Source organism: Pseudophryne corroboree, chromosome 4 (genome assembly GCF_028390025.1).
Source record: "Pseudophryne corroboree isolate aPseCor3 chromosome 4, aPseCor3.hap2, whole genome shotgun sequence".
Lineage (NCBI taxonomy): Eukaryota > Metazoa > Chordata > Amphibia > Anura > Myobatrachidae > Pseudophryne > Pseudophryne corroboree.
The window spans coordinates 208,052,270-208,073,175 of record NC_086447.1 but is presented as its reverse complement, the minus strand read 5'-3'; the positions used below and the strand labels follow the sequence as shown (position 1 = coordinate 208,073,175).

General features: G+C 45.5%; 1 protein-coding gene across 3 annotated transcripts in view; it reads left to right on the top strand.

The window, feature by feature from the left end:
* WDR33 (WD repeat domain 33) overlaps window positions 1-20,906 on the top strand; it is a 296,191-nt gene that overhangs the window by 191,826 nt on the left and 83,459 nt on the right. For all 3 annotated transcript variants that reach the window (XM_063915872.1, XM_063915870.1, XM_063915871.1), the window contains exon 8: window positions 14,965-15,091. In XM_063915872.1, coding sequence (XP_063771942.1) covers window positions 14,965-15,091 — 127 coding nt within the window. The remainder of the gene's footprint in view (window positions 1-14,964; window positions 15,092-20,906) is intronic.

Here is a 20,906-nt window from a genome sequence, read left to right as displayed (position 1 = left end):
GGTCAGATCAAGAAATATTGCTGTCAATAAATGTCCTGGAACTCAGGGCAATTTACAACGCGCTGCGACAAGCAGTGCACATGCGCCGGTCTCAGACTGTCCAGGTCCAGTAAGACAACGCGATGGCAGTCGCATACATCAACAAACAAGGAGGAACTCGAAGACGCATGGCCATGCGAGAAGTTGCTCGAATCCTCAATTGGGGCGAGCATCACCAGGTGATATTGTTGGCAGTGTTCATTCCGGGAGTGGACAACTGGGAGGCGGATTATCTCAGTCGTCAGGATTTTCATCCAGGAGAATGGGCGTTAAATCCAGAAGTGTTTCAGATGTTGGTCCAGCGGTGGGGTTACCCACAGGTGGATCTAATGGCATCTCGCCAAAATCATCAAACACCCCAGTATGTGTCAAGAACACGAGATCCAAAGGCAGTGGCAGTGGATGCTCTCACGATCGCGTGGCCGTACAGCCTCGTGTATCTGTTTCCGCTGATTCCTCGGTTGCTAAAGCGGATCAAACGAGAGTCCACGACAGTCATACTAGTGGCGCCTCATTGGCCTCTGAGAGCATGGTTCTCGGATTTCCGCGGGCTACACGCAGACGATCCTTACTCTCCCGCTACGTTACAACAGGGTCCTTTCCTTTACCCCAATTTAGCGCGGCTGCGTTTGACGGGATGGTTGTTGAAACCGCCCTCTTAAGAAGAGTATATTCCAGAATCGGTTGTACCAACCATGTTACGTGCTAGGAAGCCAGTTACGGCAGCTCATTTTCACAGGATTTGGCGTGCCTATATAGGGTGGTATGAAGCTCGTAAGTTTCCGACATATTCAAGTTATCCCGTCTTTTGCCATTTTTACAGACTGGGTTAGATGGAGGACTATATTTATCTACACTAAAGGTGCAGGTTTCTGCCTTGTCAATTTACTTTCAAAGGCGTTTGGCTCTCTTGCCAACTGTACACACTTTCCTGCAAGGTGTCCTCAGAGTACAACCTCCATTTATACCACCTACAGCGACATAGGACTTGAATCTGGTGTTAAGTTTTTTACAGTCTTCACTTTTTGAACCCTTACAGCAGGTGGATGTTAAGTATCTCACTTGGAAAACAGTTTTTCTGCCAGCCTTAGCCTCAGCAAGGTGGGTTTCAGAATTGGGTGCCTTGTCATGCAGGCCACCGTATTTGGTGTTTCATGATGATAGAGCGGAACTTCGGACGAATCCTGCTTTCCTACCAAAAGTAGTATCATCATTTCACATCAATCAACCAATCGTAGTTCCGGTATTATCAGAAAGTGCAGGAACTCCAGCTACTTTGGATGTGGTATGCGCACTACGTGTTTATGTAGCGCGAACGTCGACAGTACGTAAAATGGATACATTGTTTGTTCTCTATGATGCAGTCAAGATGGGTTGGCCAGCTTCCAAGCAGACCTTGTCCAGACGGATTAAGCTGACCATATGTCAGGCTTACCTTCATGCTAGGCTACAACCGCCTGCATCAATTTAAGCTCATTCAACACGTTCTGTGGGAACTTCATGGGCAGCAGGTCGTGGAGCCTATACGACGCAGCTTTGCCGTGCGGCTACATGGTCATCAGTGCACACGTTTGTGCGCTTTTACAAGTTTGATACGTTTGCGACATCAGCATCTAGCTTTGGCGGTCTATTGTTACAGGTGCCAAACAGCTCTCCCGCCTAAGGGGGAACTTTGGTACGTCCCAAGAGTACTCCAGTGACCCCTAGTGGATGAAAGAGAAAATAGGATTTTGGTACTTACCAGATAAATCCTTTTCTTTGAATCCAAAGGGGGCATTGGACGCCCACCCAGAGCAGTTTTACCTGTCTTGTGGTAAGTTCAGTGGATCTTATGGTAACACATTCTCACCGACTTGTTCAGATGTTCAGGTGATATCGATTATTGTGCCAACTGTTTATTGTCTGTTACGTTATGTGTCAACTTCATTGTTGTCCGTTAAGTTATAATGTTATATGTAATTCTCTATTCATCTTCTCTATCGCTCCTGTTTGGCTCAGTAAAAAACACTGAGGTACTTTTGAAGTATGAAGGGGGTGGAGAGTTACTAATTTAAATGTGCCTATCCTGCTAACACCCTGTCCATATCCCAAGAGTACTCCAGTGCCCCCTGTGGATTCAAAGAAAAGGATTTATCTGGTAAGTACCAACATCCTATTTCTCTAACGTCCTAGTGGATGCTGGGGACTCCGTAAGGACCATGGGAAATAGACGGGCTCCGCAGGAGACATGGGCACTTTAAGAAAGAATTTAGATTCTGGTGTGCTCTGGCTCCTCCCTCTATGTCCCTCCTCCAGACCCCAGTTTGAATCTGTGCCCGGACGAGCTGGGTGCTACTTAGTGAGCTCTCCTGAGCTTGCTATAAGAAAGTATTTTGTTAGGTTTTTTATTTTCAGGGAGCTCTGCTGGCAACAGACTCCCTGCATCGTGGGACTGAGGGGAGAGAAGCAGCCCTACTCTCTGAAGATAGGTCCTGCTTCTTAGGCTACTGGACACCATTAGCTCCAGAGGGATCGTACACAGGATCTCACCCTTTGTCGTCCGATCCCGGAGCCGCGCCGCCGTCCCCCTCGCAGAGCCGGAAGACAGAAGCCGGGTGAAAGAAGCAAGAAGACTTCGAAATCGGCGGCAGAAGACTCCAGTCTTCATATGAGGTAGCGCACAGCACTGCAGCTGTGCGCCATTGCTCCCACACTACACCCACATACTACGGTCACTGTAAGGGTGCAGGGCGCAGGGGTGGGCGCCCTGGGCAGCAATTAGAGACCTCTTTGGCAAAAGTTTGCATAATGTACAGTTGGGTACTGTATATATGTATGAGCCCCCGCCAAAATTGTACATGAAAGCGGGACAGAAGCCCGCCGTCGATAGGGCGGGGCTTCTTCCTCAGCACTCACCAGCGCCATGTTTTTTCTCCACAGCACCGCTGAGAGGAAGCTCCCCAGTCTATCCCCTGCAGTTACACGGTAGAAGAGGGTAAAAAGAGAGGGGGGGCACATAATTAGGCGCAAAAATCAATATAAACAGTAGCTACTGCGTTAACATTAAGTTACTGTGTTATTCCTGGGTTAATAGTGCTGGCATACTCTCTCTCTGTCTCTCCAAAGGGCCTTATGGGGGAATTGTCTTCAGATGAGCATTCCCTGAGTGTGTGGTGTCGGTACGTGTGTGTCGACATGTCTGAGGTAAAAGGCTCCCCTAAGGAGGAGATGGAGCAAATATGTGTGTGAGAGGGTGTCTCCGTCGACAACGCCGACACCTGTTTGGATATGTGTAATTAAGTGCTAAGGTGAATTTATTGCACAAAAGATTAGAGAACAGACAGGAAATCTACCCATGTCTGTCCCTATGTCGCAGAGATCTTCAGAGTTTCTCAATGCTCACTATCCAAAATAATAGACACTGATATCGACACGGAGTCTGACTCCAGTGTCGACTACGATAATGCAAAGTTACAGCCAAAATGGCAGAAAAGTATTCAATATATGATTATTGTAATAAAAGATGATTTGCATATCACTGATGACTCATCTGTCCCTGACACAAGGGTACACATGTTTAAGGGGAAGAAAGCGGAGGTAAATTTCCCTCCTCATGATGAAAAAGAGCGAGAATCTCCAGACAAGAGACTGCAGTTTCCCACAAAGAATTCTCAGGCAGTATCCTTTCCCCACTAGGACCAGGATATGATGGGAATCTTCCCCTAGGGTGTCACGTTTGCCGAAAAGGTAGCCCTGACGTAACAGCTATTCTCAGGGATCCTGCAGATAGCGTGCATGGGTTTATAGCGCTGTGGCAGCGTGGACAGGTACCTTATCAGCAGAGATTGAGACCCTAGTATGTGTATGTATATATATATATATATATATGTGTATATATATATATAGAGAGAGAGAGAGCTATATAGAGAGAGAGAGATATAGAGAGATATATATATTAAAGATGCTGTCTTAAGAGATATATATATATATATATATATATATATATATATATATAACATGCCCAAAGAGACATGTGTATACTGGGTCCTAGAGTCAAAGCTATGTCGATTTCTGCTTGACGTGTCCTGTAGAATATGCAATGGACAGATGATGCCGACTTAAGAGGCATATGGAAGGCTGAGGATTGTGTGGAGAAGGGTTCTCGGACCTGGTCTCCACAGCTATAGCTGGTAATTCTGATATTTTGCCTTATATTCCTGTACAGCCTAGGAAAGCGCGACATTATCAAATACAGCCTTTCGAACAAAGAAACAAGAAAGTCCGAGGTGCGTCCTTTCTTGCCAGAGGCGGGGGCAGAGGAAAGAAGCTGCACAACACAGCTAGTTCCCAGGAACAGAAGTCCTCCCTGGCCTCTACAAAATCCACCGCAGGTCGCTGGGGCTCCACAGGCGGAGCTAGGCCCGGTGGGGGCACGCCTTCGTAAGTTCAGCCACAAGTGGGTTCACTCCCTGTTAGATCCCTGGGCAATAGATATTGTGTCTCAGGGATACAAGCTGGACTTTGAGGAGATGCCCCCTCACCGACGGCCCTGCCGGCTTCCCCCCACGAGAGGGAAACAGTGTTAACTGCAATTCACAAATTGTATCTTCAACAGGTAGTGGTCAAGGTTCCCCTCCTTCAACAAGGAGGGGGTTATTATTCGACCATGTTGTAGTCCCGAAACCAGACAGTTCGGTCAGACCCATATTGAATTTAAAATCCCTGAACATATACCTGAAAAGGTTCAAGTTCAAGATGGAATCGCTAAGAGCGGTCATTGCAAGCCTGAAAGGGGGAGATTTTATGGTGACTCTGGACATAAAGGATGCATACCTTCATGTCCCCATTTATCCACCTCATCAGGCGTACCTCAGAATTGCGGTACGGGATTGTCATTACCAATTTCAGACGTTGCCGTTTGGTCTCTCCACGACCCCGAGAATATTCACCAAGGTAATGGCGGAAATGATGGTGCTCCTGCGGAAGCAAGGTGTCACTATTATCACGTACTTGGACGATCTCCTCATAAAGGCGAGATCAAGAGAGCAGTTGCTGAACAGCGTATCACTTTCTCTGAAAGTGTGACTGCAACACGGCTGGATTCTATATATTCCAAAGTCGCAGTTGGTTCCTACAGCTCATCTGCCTCTCCTAGGCATGATCCTAGACACAGACCAGAAAAGGGTTTATCTCCTGATAGAGAGAGCTCAGGAGCTCGTGACACTGGTCAGGAATCTATTAAAACCAAAACAAGTGTCAGTGCATCACTGCACTCGAGTCCTGGGAAGGATGGTGGCATCATACGAGGCCATTCCCTTCGGCAGGTTCCATGCGAGGACCTTCCAATGGGTCTTACTGGACAAGTGGTCCGGATCACATCTTCAGATGCATCGGTTAATCACCCTATCCCACGGGCCAGGGTGTCTCTCCTGTGGTGGCTGCAGAGTGCTCACCTTCTCGAAGGTCGCAGATTCAGCATTCAGGACTGGGTCCTGGTGACCACGGATGCAAGCCTCAGAGGGTGGGGGGCAGTCACACAGGGAAGAAATTTCCAAGGGCTGTGGTTAAGTCTGGAGACTTGCCTTCACATCAACATCCTGGAACTAAGGACCATATACAACGCCCTACGTCAAGCGGAGTCCCTGCTTCGCGACCAACCGGTTCTGATTCAGTCAGACAATATCACTGCAGTGGCTCATGTAAACCGCCAAGGCGGCACAAGGAGCAGGGTGGCGATGGTAGAACGCACCAGAATTCTTCGCTGGGCGGAGAATCACATAAGCGCACTGTCAGCAGTGTTCATTCCGGGAGTGGACAACTGGGAAGCAGACTTCCTCAGCAGGCACGACCTCCACCCGGGAGAGTGGGGACTTCGTCAAGAAGTCTTCATGCAGATTGCAAGTCGGTGGGAACTGCCACAGGTGGACATGATGGCATCCCGCCTCAACAAAAAGCTGCAGAGATATTGCGCCAGGTCAAGAGACCCTCAGGCGATAGCTGTGGACGCACTGGTGACACCGTGGGTGTTCCCGTTGGTCTATATATTTCCTCCTCTTCCTCTCATACCCAAGGTGCTGAGAATCATAAGGAAAAGAGGAGTGAGAACAATACTCTTTGTTCCGGATTGGCCAAGAAGGACTTGGTATCCAGATCTGCAAGAAATGCTCACAGAGGACCCGTGGCCTCTGCCTCTAGGACAGGACTTGTGCAACAGGGGCCTTGTCTGTTCCAAGACTTACCGCGGCTGCGGTTGACGGCATGGCGGTTGAACGCCGGATCCTAGCAGAAAAAGGCATTCCGGATGAGGTCATTCCTACGCTGATAGAGGCTAGGAAGGATGTGGCGGCTCAACATTATCACCGTATATGGCGAAAATATGTGGCTTGGTGTGAGGCCAGGAATGCCCCTACGGAGGAATTCCAGCTGGGCCTTTTCCTTCACTTCCTACAGTCGGGAGTGACTTTGAGCCTTAAATTGGGTTCCATTAAGGTTCAGATTTCGGCCTTATCCATTTTCTTTCAAAAAGAACTGGCTTCTCTGCCTGAAGTTCAGACGTTTGTAAAGGGAGTGCTGCATATTCATCCCCCTTTTGTGCCTCCAGTGGCACCTTGGGATCTTAACGTGGTGTTGAGTTTCCTGAAATCACACTGGTTTGAACCACTCAAAACGGTGGAAGTAAAATATCTCACGTGGAAGGTGGTCATGCTATATTAGCCTTGGCTTCGGCTAGGCGTGTGTCAGAATTGGCGGCTGTCACATAAAAGCCCTTATCTGGTTTTCCATGTGGATAGAGCAGAATTGCGGACCCGCCCACAATTTCTGCCGAAAGTGGTTTCATCCTTTCATATAAACCAACCTATTGTGGTACCTGTGGCTACTACTGACTTGGAGGATTCCAAGTAACTGGATGTAGTCGGGGCTTTGAAGGTTTATGTAGCCAGAACGGCTAAGGTCAGGAAAACAGAATCTTTGTTTATCCTGTATGCTTCCAACAAGCTTGGGGCGCCTGCTTCAAAGCAAACTATTGCTCACTGGATCTGTAACACGATTCAGCAGGCTCATTCTGCGGCTGGGTTGCAGCTGCCTAAATCAGTTAAGGCCCATTCCACAAGGAAGGTGGGCTCTTCTTGGGCGGCTGCCCGAGGGGTCTCGGCATTACAGCTTTGCCGAGCGGCTACTTGGTCAGGTTCAAACACCTTTGCAAAGTTCTACAAGTTTGATACCCTGGCTGAGGAGGACCTTGTATTTGCTCATTCGGTGCTGCAGAGTCATCCGCACTCTCCCGCCCGTTTGGGAGCTTTGGTATAATCCCCATGGTCCTTACGGAGTCCCCAGCATCCACTAGGACGTTAGAGAAAATAAGATTTTACTTACCGGTAAATCTATTTCTCGTAGTCCGTAGTGGATGCTGGGCGCCCGTCCCAAGTGCGGACTTCTTCTGCAATGCTTGTATATAGTTATTGCTTAAATAAGGGTTATGTTATAGTTGCATCAGAATTTATCTGATGCTCTGTGATTGTTCATACTGTTAACTGGGTAAAGTTATCACAAGTTATACGGTGCGATTGGTGTGGCTGGTATGAGTCTTACCCTGGATTCCCAAAATCCTTTCCTTGTACTGTCAGCTCTTCCGGGCACAGTTTCTCTAACTGGGGTCTGGAGGAGGGACATAGAGGGAGGAGCCAGAGCACACCAGAATCTAAATTCTTTCTTAAAGTGCCCATGTCTCCTGCGGAGCCCGTCTATTCCCCATGGTCCTTACGGAGTCCCCAGCATCCACTACGGACTACGAGAAATAGATTTACCGGTAAGTAAAATCTTATTTTTTCCATTGACCGCTCTTTGGGAATCATAACAAATTTGTGTTACAAATAAAAGTGCGCAGTGCTGTCTAGATCAGGGCAGGTGTTTGGGTAAACCAGGAACCACTGTAGGGGCTATTTCATTTAGACATTGTTAATTAAATATGATTTACAGATGTGTCCTCATACAACTAGCGTCTTTAAGTCATACTGCGCGAGATGACCTGCACGCCAGAGCTGATCCGAGAAGTTTTAAAGTACCATATTTTTCTTTATATTTTGCAATGCGAACACAGTGGAACTCCATTCAGTGTACCAGAGGTGCTGGGACTTTAACCACAAAGAAAATGCTAGCACTTTGTACACTGATTCAGACTCTGTCACGCATGAAATTGATCAGTGTAATTCAGTAGAGTAGTTTTGTCGCTTCCATTTGCCTGAGCTCTTATATCCTGGCCATTTGTTACAGAAAGCAGTTTTTTCTATTCACTAAGAAGCATTGTGCTATTTTCATTCATATCTGCCCTTCTGCAACTACTATGGGGTGACCGGAGTGGACTGCAAGAACTCTTACCCCTAAGTCAGCAGTCCGTCACAGACAGCTACTCGAGTCACCCACTTTTTCTTCAACAATCTGCCAAAAATAAACTAACTTTGCACCCACAGCTTGTGACTGCCTGGTAATCTTTTCCCCTCTTGTCAGTGAGCTACAAAACTTCTAAATGGCATGTTTTCTCCTTGTTGCTTTAGTGGGGTGAAGGGCTCAGTGTTTGCTCAATACACTTGCAGCCCTCTTTAAACCACAGGGGGGTAGCTATTAATGACTGTATACTGTAGTTCTGCTGGACTTGAGGGGTTCCCCTGTTAATGCCTTTCCTTTTGTTAGGTGCACTCCCATCCCGTCATTGTCTGCCATAATACTATTCCATTCCAGTCCACACCATCTTCATGTTTCTCTGTAGCATATTACCTGTATTTTTATTTGGGTCTGTACATCCTTTTTCTTTGTATCTGAGTAGTGTTTTTGTGGCATATAAAAAATGAACAAAAATACAACTTAACTTCCACATAATTCTATAGTGTTGTATACTATAGTTAACAGTATCCGCAGTTCCTTATGTAAAGAAAGAATAAGGAGATTAAAACCACTGGGTAATGGCGAATAATTTGTAAATTTAGAAGCCACAATATCTGTGCGTTGACATGCTTCTGCTATGGCTTTTTTGAACAGAATCCTTCTGCTGTCTGTATTTTTTTTAATTTTCCCCTTTATTTTACTTAAATATCAGGGACAAGTAGCTTGCCCAAAAAGGGGGACCTGCGGCTACCTACAGACACAGCTGAGCCGGCTTAGTATAACTGAGGCTATGTTCAAACTGTCTAGGCAACTGCAAGCAGAGAGCAGACCCTGAATTCGCCTTCTGCTGTAGCACCCATTCTGGCCTAGTCCCTGCCTCACTGGTATAAGGATCTTCCCGTTTCTGATGAGCTTCCTTGGTTTCATGGGTTGTTTCACTCAGTGACTGGGGCAGGTATCTTCAGTGCCTGTTATACCCTGCCTTTATATTGCATACACTGAAGTGACAACTTTCAGCACCTTTACAGACTGGGAACATTCAACATTTGAAGTCTCCGCCCGCCCAGGTTGGAGATAAGCATCCACCAATCTCGATCCTGGTCTTCAGTGGGAGAGAGATCCAGGCAGTACCATTGACACAGAAGCATTAATTTATGTTGTGTAAAGGGTGTTTAATATTTAAGGTAAGCTTCACCTTCAGAATCTTAACTTAAAAAAATAATAGCTCAGAAGCAAGCAGTCTTCCCCTCACTGGTAAGATTTGTTAAAGTGAAATATCCCAATTTAAAAAAAAAAGAAAGAAAGAAAGTTAAAATCTCTATGGAGCTAGCATTAGTTGCCCCACATCCAACAGTGCAAAGAACTAGGTTGGTTCCACCCTCTTTCATGGTGGATATTCCTATACCATTCCTCTACCAATTTAAGATGTCAATCTTCAGGCCACCATGAAAAGTTTTTTCATTGCTGCAGGAGCTTCACTACAACATATTCTAATGTCAGCCTGGATGAAGTTTTGGAGGGGTAGGTGGATCATTAGCTGGGGCCTCATATCCAGTAAGCCACACTCTTGAGTTGTTCCCACCAGTAGAGCCCATTAGAGGAGCATCTGTTATTTTGATAAAAAAGCCATTGCCACAGATCTTGTGTTTAGAATTTTAAACAGTTATTGCAGCCCATAGCACCTTTTGGTTACTCTACTGGCAAGCAGATGCTGATTCCATAAAAGCCTTGGAGTCCCTTCCCTTTGGAAGTGACATTCTAGAGTTGCAAAAGATTATTGCAACATTTGTAAAAAAGTAATTTTCTACCTTTTGACATCATTCATTCACTGGGCTAGCCAAAGAATCAAGTTACAGATTTGTCCTCCTCATGCTTTCTGCAGTCGCGTTAAACTTCCCTTCAAGCCATGCCGTGGTGTGACTTAGTAGTGCTGAACATCTTTATGTGTGACACTTTCAGTTTAAATGTGTCGCATTGCTATGCGAATAGGACGCACAAGCAACTTATGCAGATTAAAATAAGTGGCATGCCTATATTGTTTGTGACTGCAGCTGTATCTGTATACAAAATGGTACGTTAGTGTTTTCCTAGAAATCACTAACGTAGCATTTTGTATGCAGATACAACCACAGTCGCACACAGAATATAGGCATGCTGCATATCATTTTAATGAACATAAGGTGCTTGTGTGTCCTAGTGCGATAAGACACATTTTCGGCAGTAAAAGACACCCAACATTGGCAGAGCAGTCCGGGAGCTACTGGCTGACTCACGCCAGGCATCTCCTGCTGCATGGCTTATTGAGGCAAGATGTATGAGGATGCATATGTGCCTTGTATTAGCCGATCATTAGCACCTTGTGTATACAGATATGGGTAGGATGTTATCTAGGTCCTCAGCCACTGACAAACCTATAGCATGTTAAGTTCTCAACCCATTCAGGAGATACTGTGGTGAGTGTCAATCTGCATACAAGGACTGGTGGTTTCAGACAACATTGTACTCTTGGGTGAGGACCTTCATTACCAAGGGCTACATCTTAGACCTCTTACATCCTCCACCAAAGCATTTATTCACCAGAGATTTCCCTGTGGATGGTAGAAAATGTGTTCATTGTAAAATGAGCTATTCAGATTCTGTTCTAAAGGGTTTTACTTCCTGTTCCACTAGATCAAAGGTTTGGGTTTTTAGTCGAGTCTTCTAGCTGAAAATAACCCAAATGGATGGGGTCCTTTTTTCCTTTCCATAACCTCTAAGCCAGTGTTTTTCAACCACTGTGCCGTGGCACACTAGTGTGCCCTGAGCAGTCTCCAGGTGTGCCGCCATAGAAGCAGAGCCAGGCCCGTCAGTGTTTTGTCGCTACTGAGGCCCTGGAACGATCAATACTGCTGGGTTTAGTGGTTGAAGAGCCAGTACTAATTTTGGGCCCGGGAAGTATTGGGCTCTTCTGGCTTTCTCAGATGTGGCTCAGGCCTTACCTATGGAGAAGCTGCAACATGACATCCTAGGACTCGCAACTACACCATGCATCTCCATTATATTTGAATGTGCCTTGGCAATATTTAAACCTTGTTCAGTGTGCCGCGAGTTGTAAAAGGTTGAAAATCTCTGCTCTAAGCCAATGTTTCTCAGTCTCTGTCCTCAAGGCACACTTAACAGTCCAGTTTTTAGTAATATCTATGCTTGAGCACAGATTGTTAAATCAAAATAACTGCAATACTAATTAAGCCACCTCTGCTCAAAATAAGGCTATCCTAAAAACCTCAGCTTTTAGTGTAACTTGAAGACTGTGGTTGGGAACCCCTGCTCTAATCCCTCAATGCTCATCATCCTGTTGAGAGCTCCAAGATGTCACTCAGGTCAGTTGTGACCACTATGGCGGAGAAGGAATTAGTGTTGATAAACTTCAAACGCTTAACTGCATGATTATTCGAGAGAGGCATCAAAGCCACCTCAGGTTTGCGATCCTATCTCAAGACTTTGTTTCTAGCCTTTGCTTGTTTGGCCCCTCCATGACACCCAAGGATATTTACAAAACTAATAACATTCATAACCACTTCCTTAGGATTACGGGAGTGAAGGTCATCCCATTTCTATGCAACCTTATTCTCAAAATGGCATTCCCACGATAACTGTCATCTCATGTCTGATTGAAAACACAAACTCTGGATTCAATCTCATCCTCTTGCAGAAAATTCGTTTTTAGGGGTTTATTTCGACATGCAAACTTAGTGCTCATTTTTTTTCTACTAAAAAATATTTTGTCTATCTTTCTGTCTCGACTGCTTTTGTTTTTTTACAGGATCAATTGAAACCTGTCTGCCCTTTCATTTTTAGAAGTTCACGTTTCGGCATTTTCGCCCCCTTCTTAGAAAGTAGGTAGTATCATTGGCTGTACATATGTTTCTGCGGGAGGTGATGCATATAGAGCCTCCTTTGTTCACACGGTGGTGCTTTTGGGATTTAAATGTAATCCTTTATCCTTCAATAACTACCTTTTAAACCTTGGCAGTAGCTGGCTCTATAGCACATGGACAACCATTCTTAGCAAAGAGTGTGTCTATGATGGGAGCTATATCTTGACACTTTCCTTTATTATTCCACAAGACAGCACAGTCTTCATGAAAGATAAGTTTCATGTTTACATATTAATCAAGAAATGGTGGTTCCAGCTTTGCCTCATGATGTCCTCCTGGATGAAAAAGACTCCTCAGTCTTTAGATGTAGTCCGGTCAACCTGTTCTTCAGTACACACGTCTGTTAAATTCTATTGGTTTGACACCCTTGCATTCAGTGGTTGCAAGTTTGAGCAGAGGATGTTATACAAGGCACTGGAGCATTCACTTCCTTATGGACCGCTTAGAGTCTCCATCTTCCCCATAAGAATACTTTTCTGATCCCATGGATGACTGTGTACGCCCATCCTCATGCTCTATTATAGCGATATTCTATAGTTAGGTTCTACTGTTTTTGTTCTGTGGTTATACCGTACGTTCTGCTCTCATCTCCCTCCTCTTCATCTGTCATATGGGCTTTGTTAGTTAATAACTTATTTCTGTGACAGAAGTCCATGGGGGGAGGAGCCCGCATTGCCAGTTATATAATAAAGTGCACAGGCGCCTTGTGATATCTGCTATATTCAGTCTCCAGTGTCCACCACGAAAGCAGAGATAAAGGTTTAACAGTAAGTACAAAATCCTGTCTTCCCTGCCAAGTACAAGTGGATTTAATTCAAACAGCAGTATATTGTAGGCAGTGTTTTAGTGACACATACCGATGGAAGATTTGCTAAAACTCTGCCAAAATGCCCTAAAACAAATGAGCATTTCTGCCTAAGAGTCAGAAGCTTCGTCATTTGTACGCATAATGTTCCTAATTCTCTACAGAATGACATACAAACGTTTTTTATTTAATGAACACATTTTTTACTTTTTACACTGTCCATATGCAGAAAGGGCCATGTAAATGTGTATACGGATGGAAGCAAAAACATAGCTACTGTATACTAAGGACAACAATAAATGCATTAAATGCATTGTGATGTATTACCTGGAAAATTAGTTCCCAAGATCTGCAGTAGTTTCAACTCGCATCCTTTATGTTGTGCTCTCGTGTCAATTCTCAGTCCATCACTACAAAGAAATTGCACATTTCTGACACAATGGAATATTTTCTTAACGATTAATTTAATTGAAATAAATATTATGAACATTAATGGTAAAAGAAAAAATGGTAGGTGAGGGACAGACTGGAGTAAAGGAAGGGGTGGGGTAGTTACGACTTATTTCTGATGGTAAATCGTGGCCTGCAGAACAACAGTCTAGGGAAATCTCTGTTGCTCTCCCGTCAGCAATGGGCAGTTGTAGTAGCAGACAGGAAAATGGGGTATGCCTCTGAATTGTTGAGAGACTATGCCTTCTTTAATAAGCCTAATGCACTGAAACAGTGTACTAGAGCTAGCAAGCATTCGGTTAATATATACACAAAATGGCTTTTACTTTTTAATATTGTGAAGAGAAAACTTTGAAATACTGTAGATCAGTAATACTATATCAAAAAGATTAATGCTGTAAATGTCCTACTACGGTGGCCAATCCTGGGATCGGCGGAATCCCGGGATTTAGGCCAAAAAACAGCCGGGATTCAATCCTGGGATTGGAAGCTCCAGTCCCGGGGATTGAGAGATTAGCGTTGAGCGTTCTCAGGACGCTCAGACGCTGCCCGGCTCCCCCCTCCTGGCTCCCCCTGCGCAACGTGATGTGCTGTCACAGGTCACGCTGCGCTGCCTGCTGCTGACCCTGCCGAGACTGAAGGATGATTCTCACCCTCCTGCCGCAAAACTATGGTGAGTTATGTGTGCGGGGAGGGGCGGGGCGGGCGGACACATATGGAAAAGTCAATCCCGGGTATCCTGGGATTGACCATTTTTCAATCCCGATACCCGGGATTGAAAAAATGGCCCCGGGATTGGCCTCCCTAATTCCTACATTCATTGTAAATTTATATTATGGAACGGTATCCAGACTCTGGGTCGACAGTGAATAGGTCCACACGACGAGGTCGACATGAACAAGATCGACATGCAGGCTTCCCAAAGCTTGGCGATCGAAGCGGTGCACTAATTGGGGTTCCTGGTCACTTTACAAAGAAACTGACACCAAAAAAAACATGAAAAACCCATGTCAACCTAATGGCCATGTCAACCTATTTCTAGTGTCAACCTAGCCACTGTCGACCAATAGGTGTCGACCTAGACGCTGTCGACCCTGAGTCCCTTACTCTTATGGAACATAAGGATGCAAATCTAAAATCTTTTGCTCTAATAAGCCCTTTAACGATTTATTTCTGGAAAATGTGGAAATGGATTAGGTACAGCCTGCAAACCGGTACTAGCCAATGGTGAGACTTCTACCCAGTAGTTGTTGCAGTATAAAACTAGTACATCTGGTTATTTTGTTATGGTATTTTTGTGTTTTGAGACCATTTTAGCTTGACCACACAGTATTGCTAAATTACTGGAAACTTGTCAGTTCTCAGCTGTTAAAATAAAAACTGTTTCACCTTCAGGACATGGGGCTGATGTGAAGTGTGTTGACTGGCACCCAACCAAGGGCCTTATAGTCTCTGGAAGTAAGGACAGCCAACAACCAATCAAATTTTGGGATCCCAAGAATGGGCAGAGTCTTGCAACACTGTAAGTCAACAATAGGCCCATTGGTGCCCGGGGCCCTCGAACAATGTTGCATTAACTATATTGTGTTTGTCTAGTTAAAATGAACTGTAACTATAATAAAGTCTACTTATTTACATTTGTTTAAAATAAAATTATATTCATCTCCATTAACCCAGCCCTGTTACGTTTATACCAGTTGAACTAATCAGTTCTCAGACTAAAAAGAGATTAGGAGCGTTTTCGATTTGTAAATCCATTTGATAACGTATTTTTTAAGATTTCTATATATCCAGTTAATGCAGGGTTGGGGAACCTTTGGCCCTCCAGCTGCTGTTGAACTACACATCCCAGCATGCCCTGCAACAGTTTTAGCATGGCCAAATAGCAAAATTACCAGGGCATGCTGGTATGTGTAGTTCAACAACGGCTGGAGGACCAAAGGTTCCCCACCCCTGAGTTTAATGAGTAACATTGTTAGACTTATTTTGCAGAGGTTATACAAAATAGGTAACGGGACAGATTCTGCACAAGATACTTCCCTATGGTTCCAATTCGCCCAGTGTGGTTTGTTAAAACTATGGGCATAAGCTATTTGTATATTTATTAACTTGTGTTTTTAGTTATTCCTTATTATACCACTTTTACACAGAAAGCGGTGGAAGACCTGGCTTTACCCGTAATGTGAGGCACAGGTTTTTTTGCAGTCCCAGCCTGTACCCCGCTTAAGACAAAAGAACAAATTGCTGGGTATTTGGACCCGGTAATTTGCTATTAACCCAGATTGCAATTCCTGGGACCTTGACCCTGGTCATAAACTGGGTCGAAGCTCTGTAATTTTCTACCCCGGTTGACCCGGCAAATTATTGGGTCAAAATCTCTGTCTGGAAGGGGTATAGATAATTGTTCTGAAGAGTTGGTGGTACTCCATAAAGTCAGTTATCAAATATTTTAAATATTTAAGGCTGTTGAGAGTTTAGGATTAAATGTTTCAAATCTGATTAATTTGTATGAACTATGGAAACCTATTGAGGATATGTTGAAGGTGAATATCCTAATTTTTAAACTTTATTTTTCAGTATATATTGCTCTATATATTTAAGAATTATTATTACTAGTGATCATATTGGATAACACAATTACATATTAAAGTGGATAGGGGCTGGAAAATTCTTTCCTGATCAAATGTGCTAATGTCCCTGAAAACCTAGAAAAAAATATTTTATTAGATACTAAAGTTCACAGTCGCAAACAACAAATAGAGACCACTCAAACATAAAATAAATAAGATTTTGGTTACCTACCGGTAAATCCTTTTCTCGTAGTCCGTAGAGGATGCTGGGGTCCACATTAGTACCATGGGGTATAGACTGGTCCACCAGGAGCCATTAGCACTTTAAGAGTTTGAGAGTGTGGGCTGGCTCCTCCCTTTATGCCCCTCCTACCAGACTCAGTCTAAAAACTGTGCTCGAGGAGACGGACATCTTCGAGAGAAGGATTTAACACAGATAGTGGTGAGATTCATACCAGCTCACACATACAAGGCAGATCAAGCTAACTTGCTTGAAACTCTCAGCAACTGCTGAAACATTACTTACCAAGTAACGATGCAGGACTTAACTAAAACGAAGTTGTACTGAACCAAATAACATTTGCAGGTAAACGAAGCGCTGGGCGGGCGCCCAGCATTTTCTACAGACTAAGAGAAAAGGATTTACCGGTAGGTAACCAAAATCCTATTTTCTCTTACGTCCTAGAGGATGCTGGGGTCCACATTAGTATTATGGGGATGTACCAAAGCTCTCAGAACGGGAGGGAGAGCGCGGAGGCTCCTGCAGAACTGATTGACTGAACTTCAGATCATCAGAGGCCAAAGTATCAAAATTGTAAAACTTTGCAAACGTGTTCAACCCAGACCAAGTTGCCGCTCGGAAAAGTTGCAATGCCAAGACATCCCGGGCAGCTGCCCAGGAAGACCCCACCTTACGAGTAGAGTGGGCCTTAACAGATTTTGGACACGGCAGTCCTGCCGTAGAATAAGCATGCTGGATAGTGAACCTAATCCAGCGAGAAATAGTCTGCTTAGAAGCAGGACACCCAATTTTCTTGGAATCATATAGGACAAACAGAGTCCGACTTTCTGTGACGAGAAGTTCTCTTCACATATATCTTCAGAGCCCTTACAACATCCAAGGACTTTGATGTAATTGAGGAGTCAGTAGCCACTGGCACCACAATAGGTTGGTTGATATGAAATGCCGACACAACCTTTGGAAGAAACTGCTGACGTGTCCTGAGCTCAGCTCTATCTTCATGGAAGATCAAGTAAAGCCCCTAATTCGGACACACACCTAACAGAAGCGAGCCAACAACGTGACAGCTTTCCATGTAAGAAATTTGACCTCAACCTCTTGTTGAGGCTCAAACCAAATCCGACTGGAGGAACTGCAACACTACGTTAAGGTCCCAAGGCGCCGTAGGCAGTACAAAGGGAGGTTGGATGTGCAGAACTCCCTTCAAAGAAGTCTGAACCTCAGGGAGGGCAGCCAATTGTTTCTGAAAGAAAATGGATAGGGCCGAAATCTGGACCTTCACCGATCCTAACCTCAGGCCAATATCTACACCTGCTTGCAGGAAGAGGAGAAAACGTCCGAGTTGAAACTCCACTGTAGGGAACTTCTTGGATTCACACCAAGAGACATATTTCTTCCAAACATGATGGTAATGTTTAGACGTTACCCTTTTCCTAGCCTTTATCAGGGTAGGAATGACCTTCGGAATTCCCTTCCGAGCAAGTATCAGGCTCTCAACTTCCATGCCGTCAAACGTAGCCACAGTAAGTCTTGGTAGGTGAACGGCCCCTGCTGCAGCAGGTCCTCCCAAAGAGGAAGAGGCCTCGGTTCTTCTTGCAGTAGATTCAGAAGGTCCGCGTACCAAGCCCTTCTTGGCCAGTCTGGGACAATGAGGATCGCTTGAACCCTTGTTCTCCTTAAGAGCTTTAGGATTCTTGGGATGAGTGGGAGTGGTGGAAACACGTACACTGACTGGAACACCCACGGAGACACCAGGGCGTCCACTGCCACTGCCTGTGGGTCCCTTGACCTGGAACAATAACGCTGAAGCTTCTTGTTGAGACGAGAGGCCATCTTGTCTATTTGGGGTAATCCCCAAAGGTCTGTTATTTCCTCGAACACTTCCGGATGGAGACCCCACTACCCTGGATGGAGATCGTGTCTGCTGAGGAAGTCTGCTTCCCAGTTGTCTACTCCCGGAATGAAGATGGCTGACAGCGCCAACGCATGTTTTTCTGTCCAGAGGAGTATTCTGGTCACCACTGACATTGCCGCTCTGCTCTTCGTTCCGCTTTGTCGGTTTATGTAAGCCACTGTCGTTACGTTGTTCAACTGCACTTGAATGGCCCAATTTCTTAGAAGAGGGGCCGCCTGAAGAAGACCGTTGTAGACGGCTCTTAGTTCTAGGATGTTGATGGGCAGGCCGGCTTCCAGGCTTGACCACCGTCCCTGGAAGGTTACTCCTGGAGTGACTGCTCCCCAGCCCCGAAGGCTCGCATCCGTGGTTAGAAGGACCCAGTCCTGAATACCGGACCTGCGGCCCTCCAGAAGGTGAGGCAATTGGAGCCACCAGAGGAGTGAAATCCTGGCCTTTGGCAACAGACTAATTCTTTGGTGCATGTGGAGATGAGATCTCGACCACTTGTCCAGGAGATCCAGTTGGAAGGTCCGAGCGTGGAACCTCCAGTACTGGAGAGCCTCGTAAGAGGCGAATACAATGATGAACAGACACCCGGGCTCGCTTCAGGACATCCCGGACAATAGCTTGTATCACCAACGCCTTTTCCTGCGGACTAAACACCCTTTGAACTTCCGTATCCCGGATCATTCCCAGAGAGGACAACCTCTGGGTTGGTTCCAAATGTGACTTTGGAAGGTTCAGAATCCAACCATGACTCTTGAGGAGGCGGGTCGAGAGAACAATGGACTGCAGCAGCTTCTCTTTGGACTATGCCTTTATCAGCAAATCGTCCAGATATGGAATGATGTTCACACCCTGCTTGCGGAGGAGAACCATCATTTCTGCCATCACCTTGGTAAACACCCTTGGTGCTGTGGAGAGTCCGAATGGCAGGGCCTGGAACTGGAAATGACAGTCCAGCAATACGAAACGGAGATAAGCCTGATGCGGCAGCCAGATCGGAATGTGGAGGTACGCATCCTTGATATCCAGTGATACCGGGAATTCCCCCTCTTCCAGATCTGATATCACTGCCCTGAGAGACTCCATCTTGAACTTGAACTCCTTTAGAAAGGGGTTCAATGATTTTAGGTTCAGAATGGGTCTGACCAAACCATCCGGTTTCGGTACCACGAAAAGGTTTGAATAATAACCTTTGTTCAGCATGTGAGGTGGTACTGGCACAATGACCTGTGCCTTCACCAGTTTCTGGACAGCGTCTTGTAATACAGTGCTGTCTGCCAACAGAGTTGGTAAGCCTGATTTGAAAAAGCGATGAGGAGGGAGACTTTGAAATTCCAGCCTGTATCCATGGGACACAATATCTATCACCCAGGTATCCAGGCCGGACAAAACCCAGATGTGACTGAAGTATCAGAGTCTCGCTCCCACTGGCCCCACCTCCAGGCTGCGCAGTCCACCGTCATGCGGGGGACTTTGGCGTACCTGAAGCAGGCTTTTGTTCCTGGGAACCTGCAGCGGCAGGTTTCTTGGACTTAACCCGACCTCCCATAAAGAAGGTATTGGACGTTCTGGCCTTTCTAGGCTTGTTAGAGATGAAGAGAAGGATTTCTTCGGAGCAGGTGGTGCTGAGGGAAGAAACGGAGACCTACCCGCTGTAGCCGTGTATATCCACGCGTCTAGAGCTTCCCCAAAGAGAACCTGACCTGTGTAGGGTAGGGACTCCAAACTTTTTCTGGATTCCGCTTCGGCCGACCACTGGCGCAGCCACAGTCCCCGACGAGCTGAAACAGACATGGAAGATATTCCCCCAGCCATGGAACCCAGGTCTTTCATGGATTCTACCATAAAACTTGCTGAATCATGTATGTTGTGTAAATATAACGCAACATCATACCTATTCATCGTATCCAAATCCTCCAGTAAGGCAGCCGTCCTCTTTACTATTACCTTAGCAATCCATGCAGTAGCAATAGTGGGACGTAATATGGCCCCTGAAGCAATGTACATTGATTTAAGCGTGTTATCAATTTTTCTATCAGCCGGCTCCTTTAAGGCGGTAGATCCTGGAACAGGCAAAACCACCTTCTTTGAGAGTCTGGACACGGATGCGTCAACAATCGGCGGGTTTTCCCATTATTTCCTATTCTCCTCAGGGAAAAGAAATGCCACCTGGGCCCTTTTAGGTACCTGGAATTTTTTCTCAGGGTTTTCCCATGCTTTTTCAAATATAGCATTCAATTCCTTTGACGCAGGGAAGGTTAGCGAGGCCTTTTTATTTTAAGTGAAAAAGGCCTCAACCTGCTCAGGTGTGGTATAATTAACATTCAACACATCCCTGATAGCCTCTATCAACAATCGCACCCCCTTTGCAAGAGACGCGGACCCCCGCAACACATCCACATCACTGTCTGTGGTGTCAGAATCGGTATCCGTGTCATCTTGCATGAAATGAACAAGCGCACGTTTGTGGGGGTATATAGCGGACCGTCCTGAGGTACCAGAATCGGGCCATACTGCCATAGAGTTCTGTAATACCTGGGTTGCAGATTCATTACTTGCAACCCTGTCAGAAATCTGAGAAATCCAAGATTTGATAGAGGAAAACCACTCCGGTTCCTTTGCT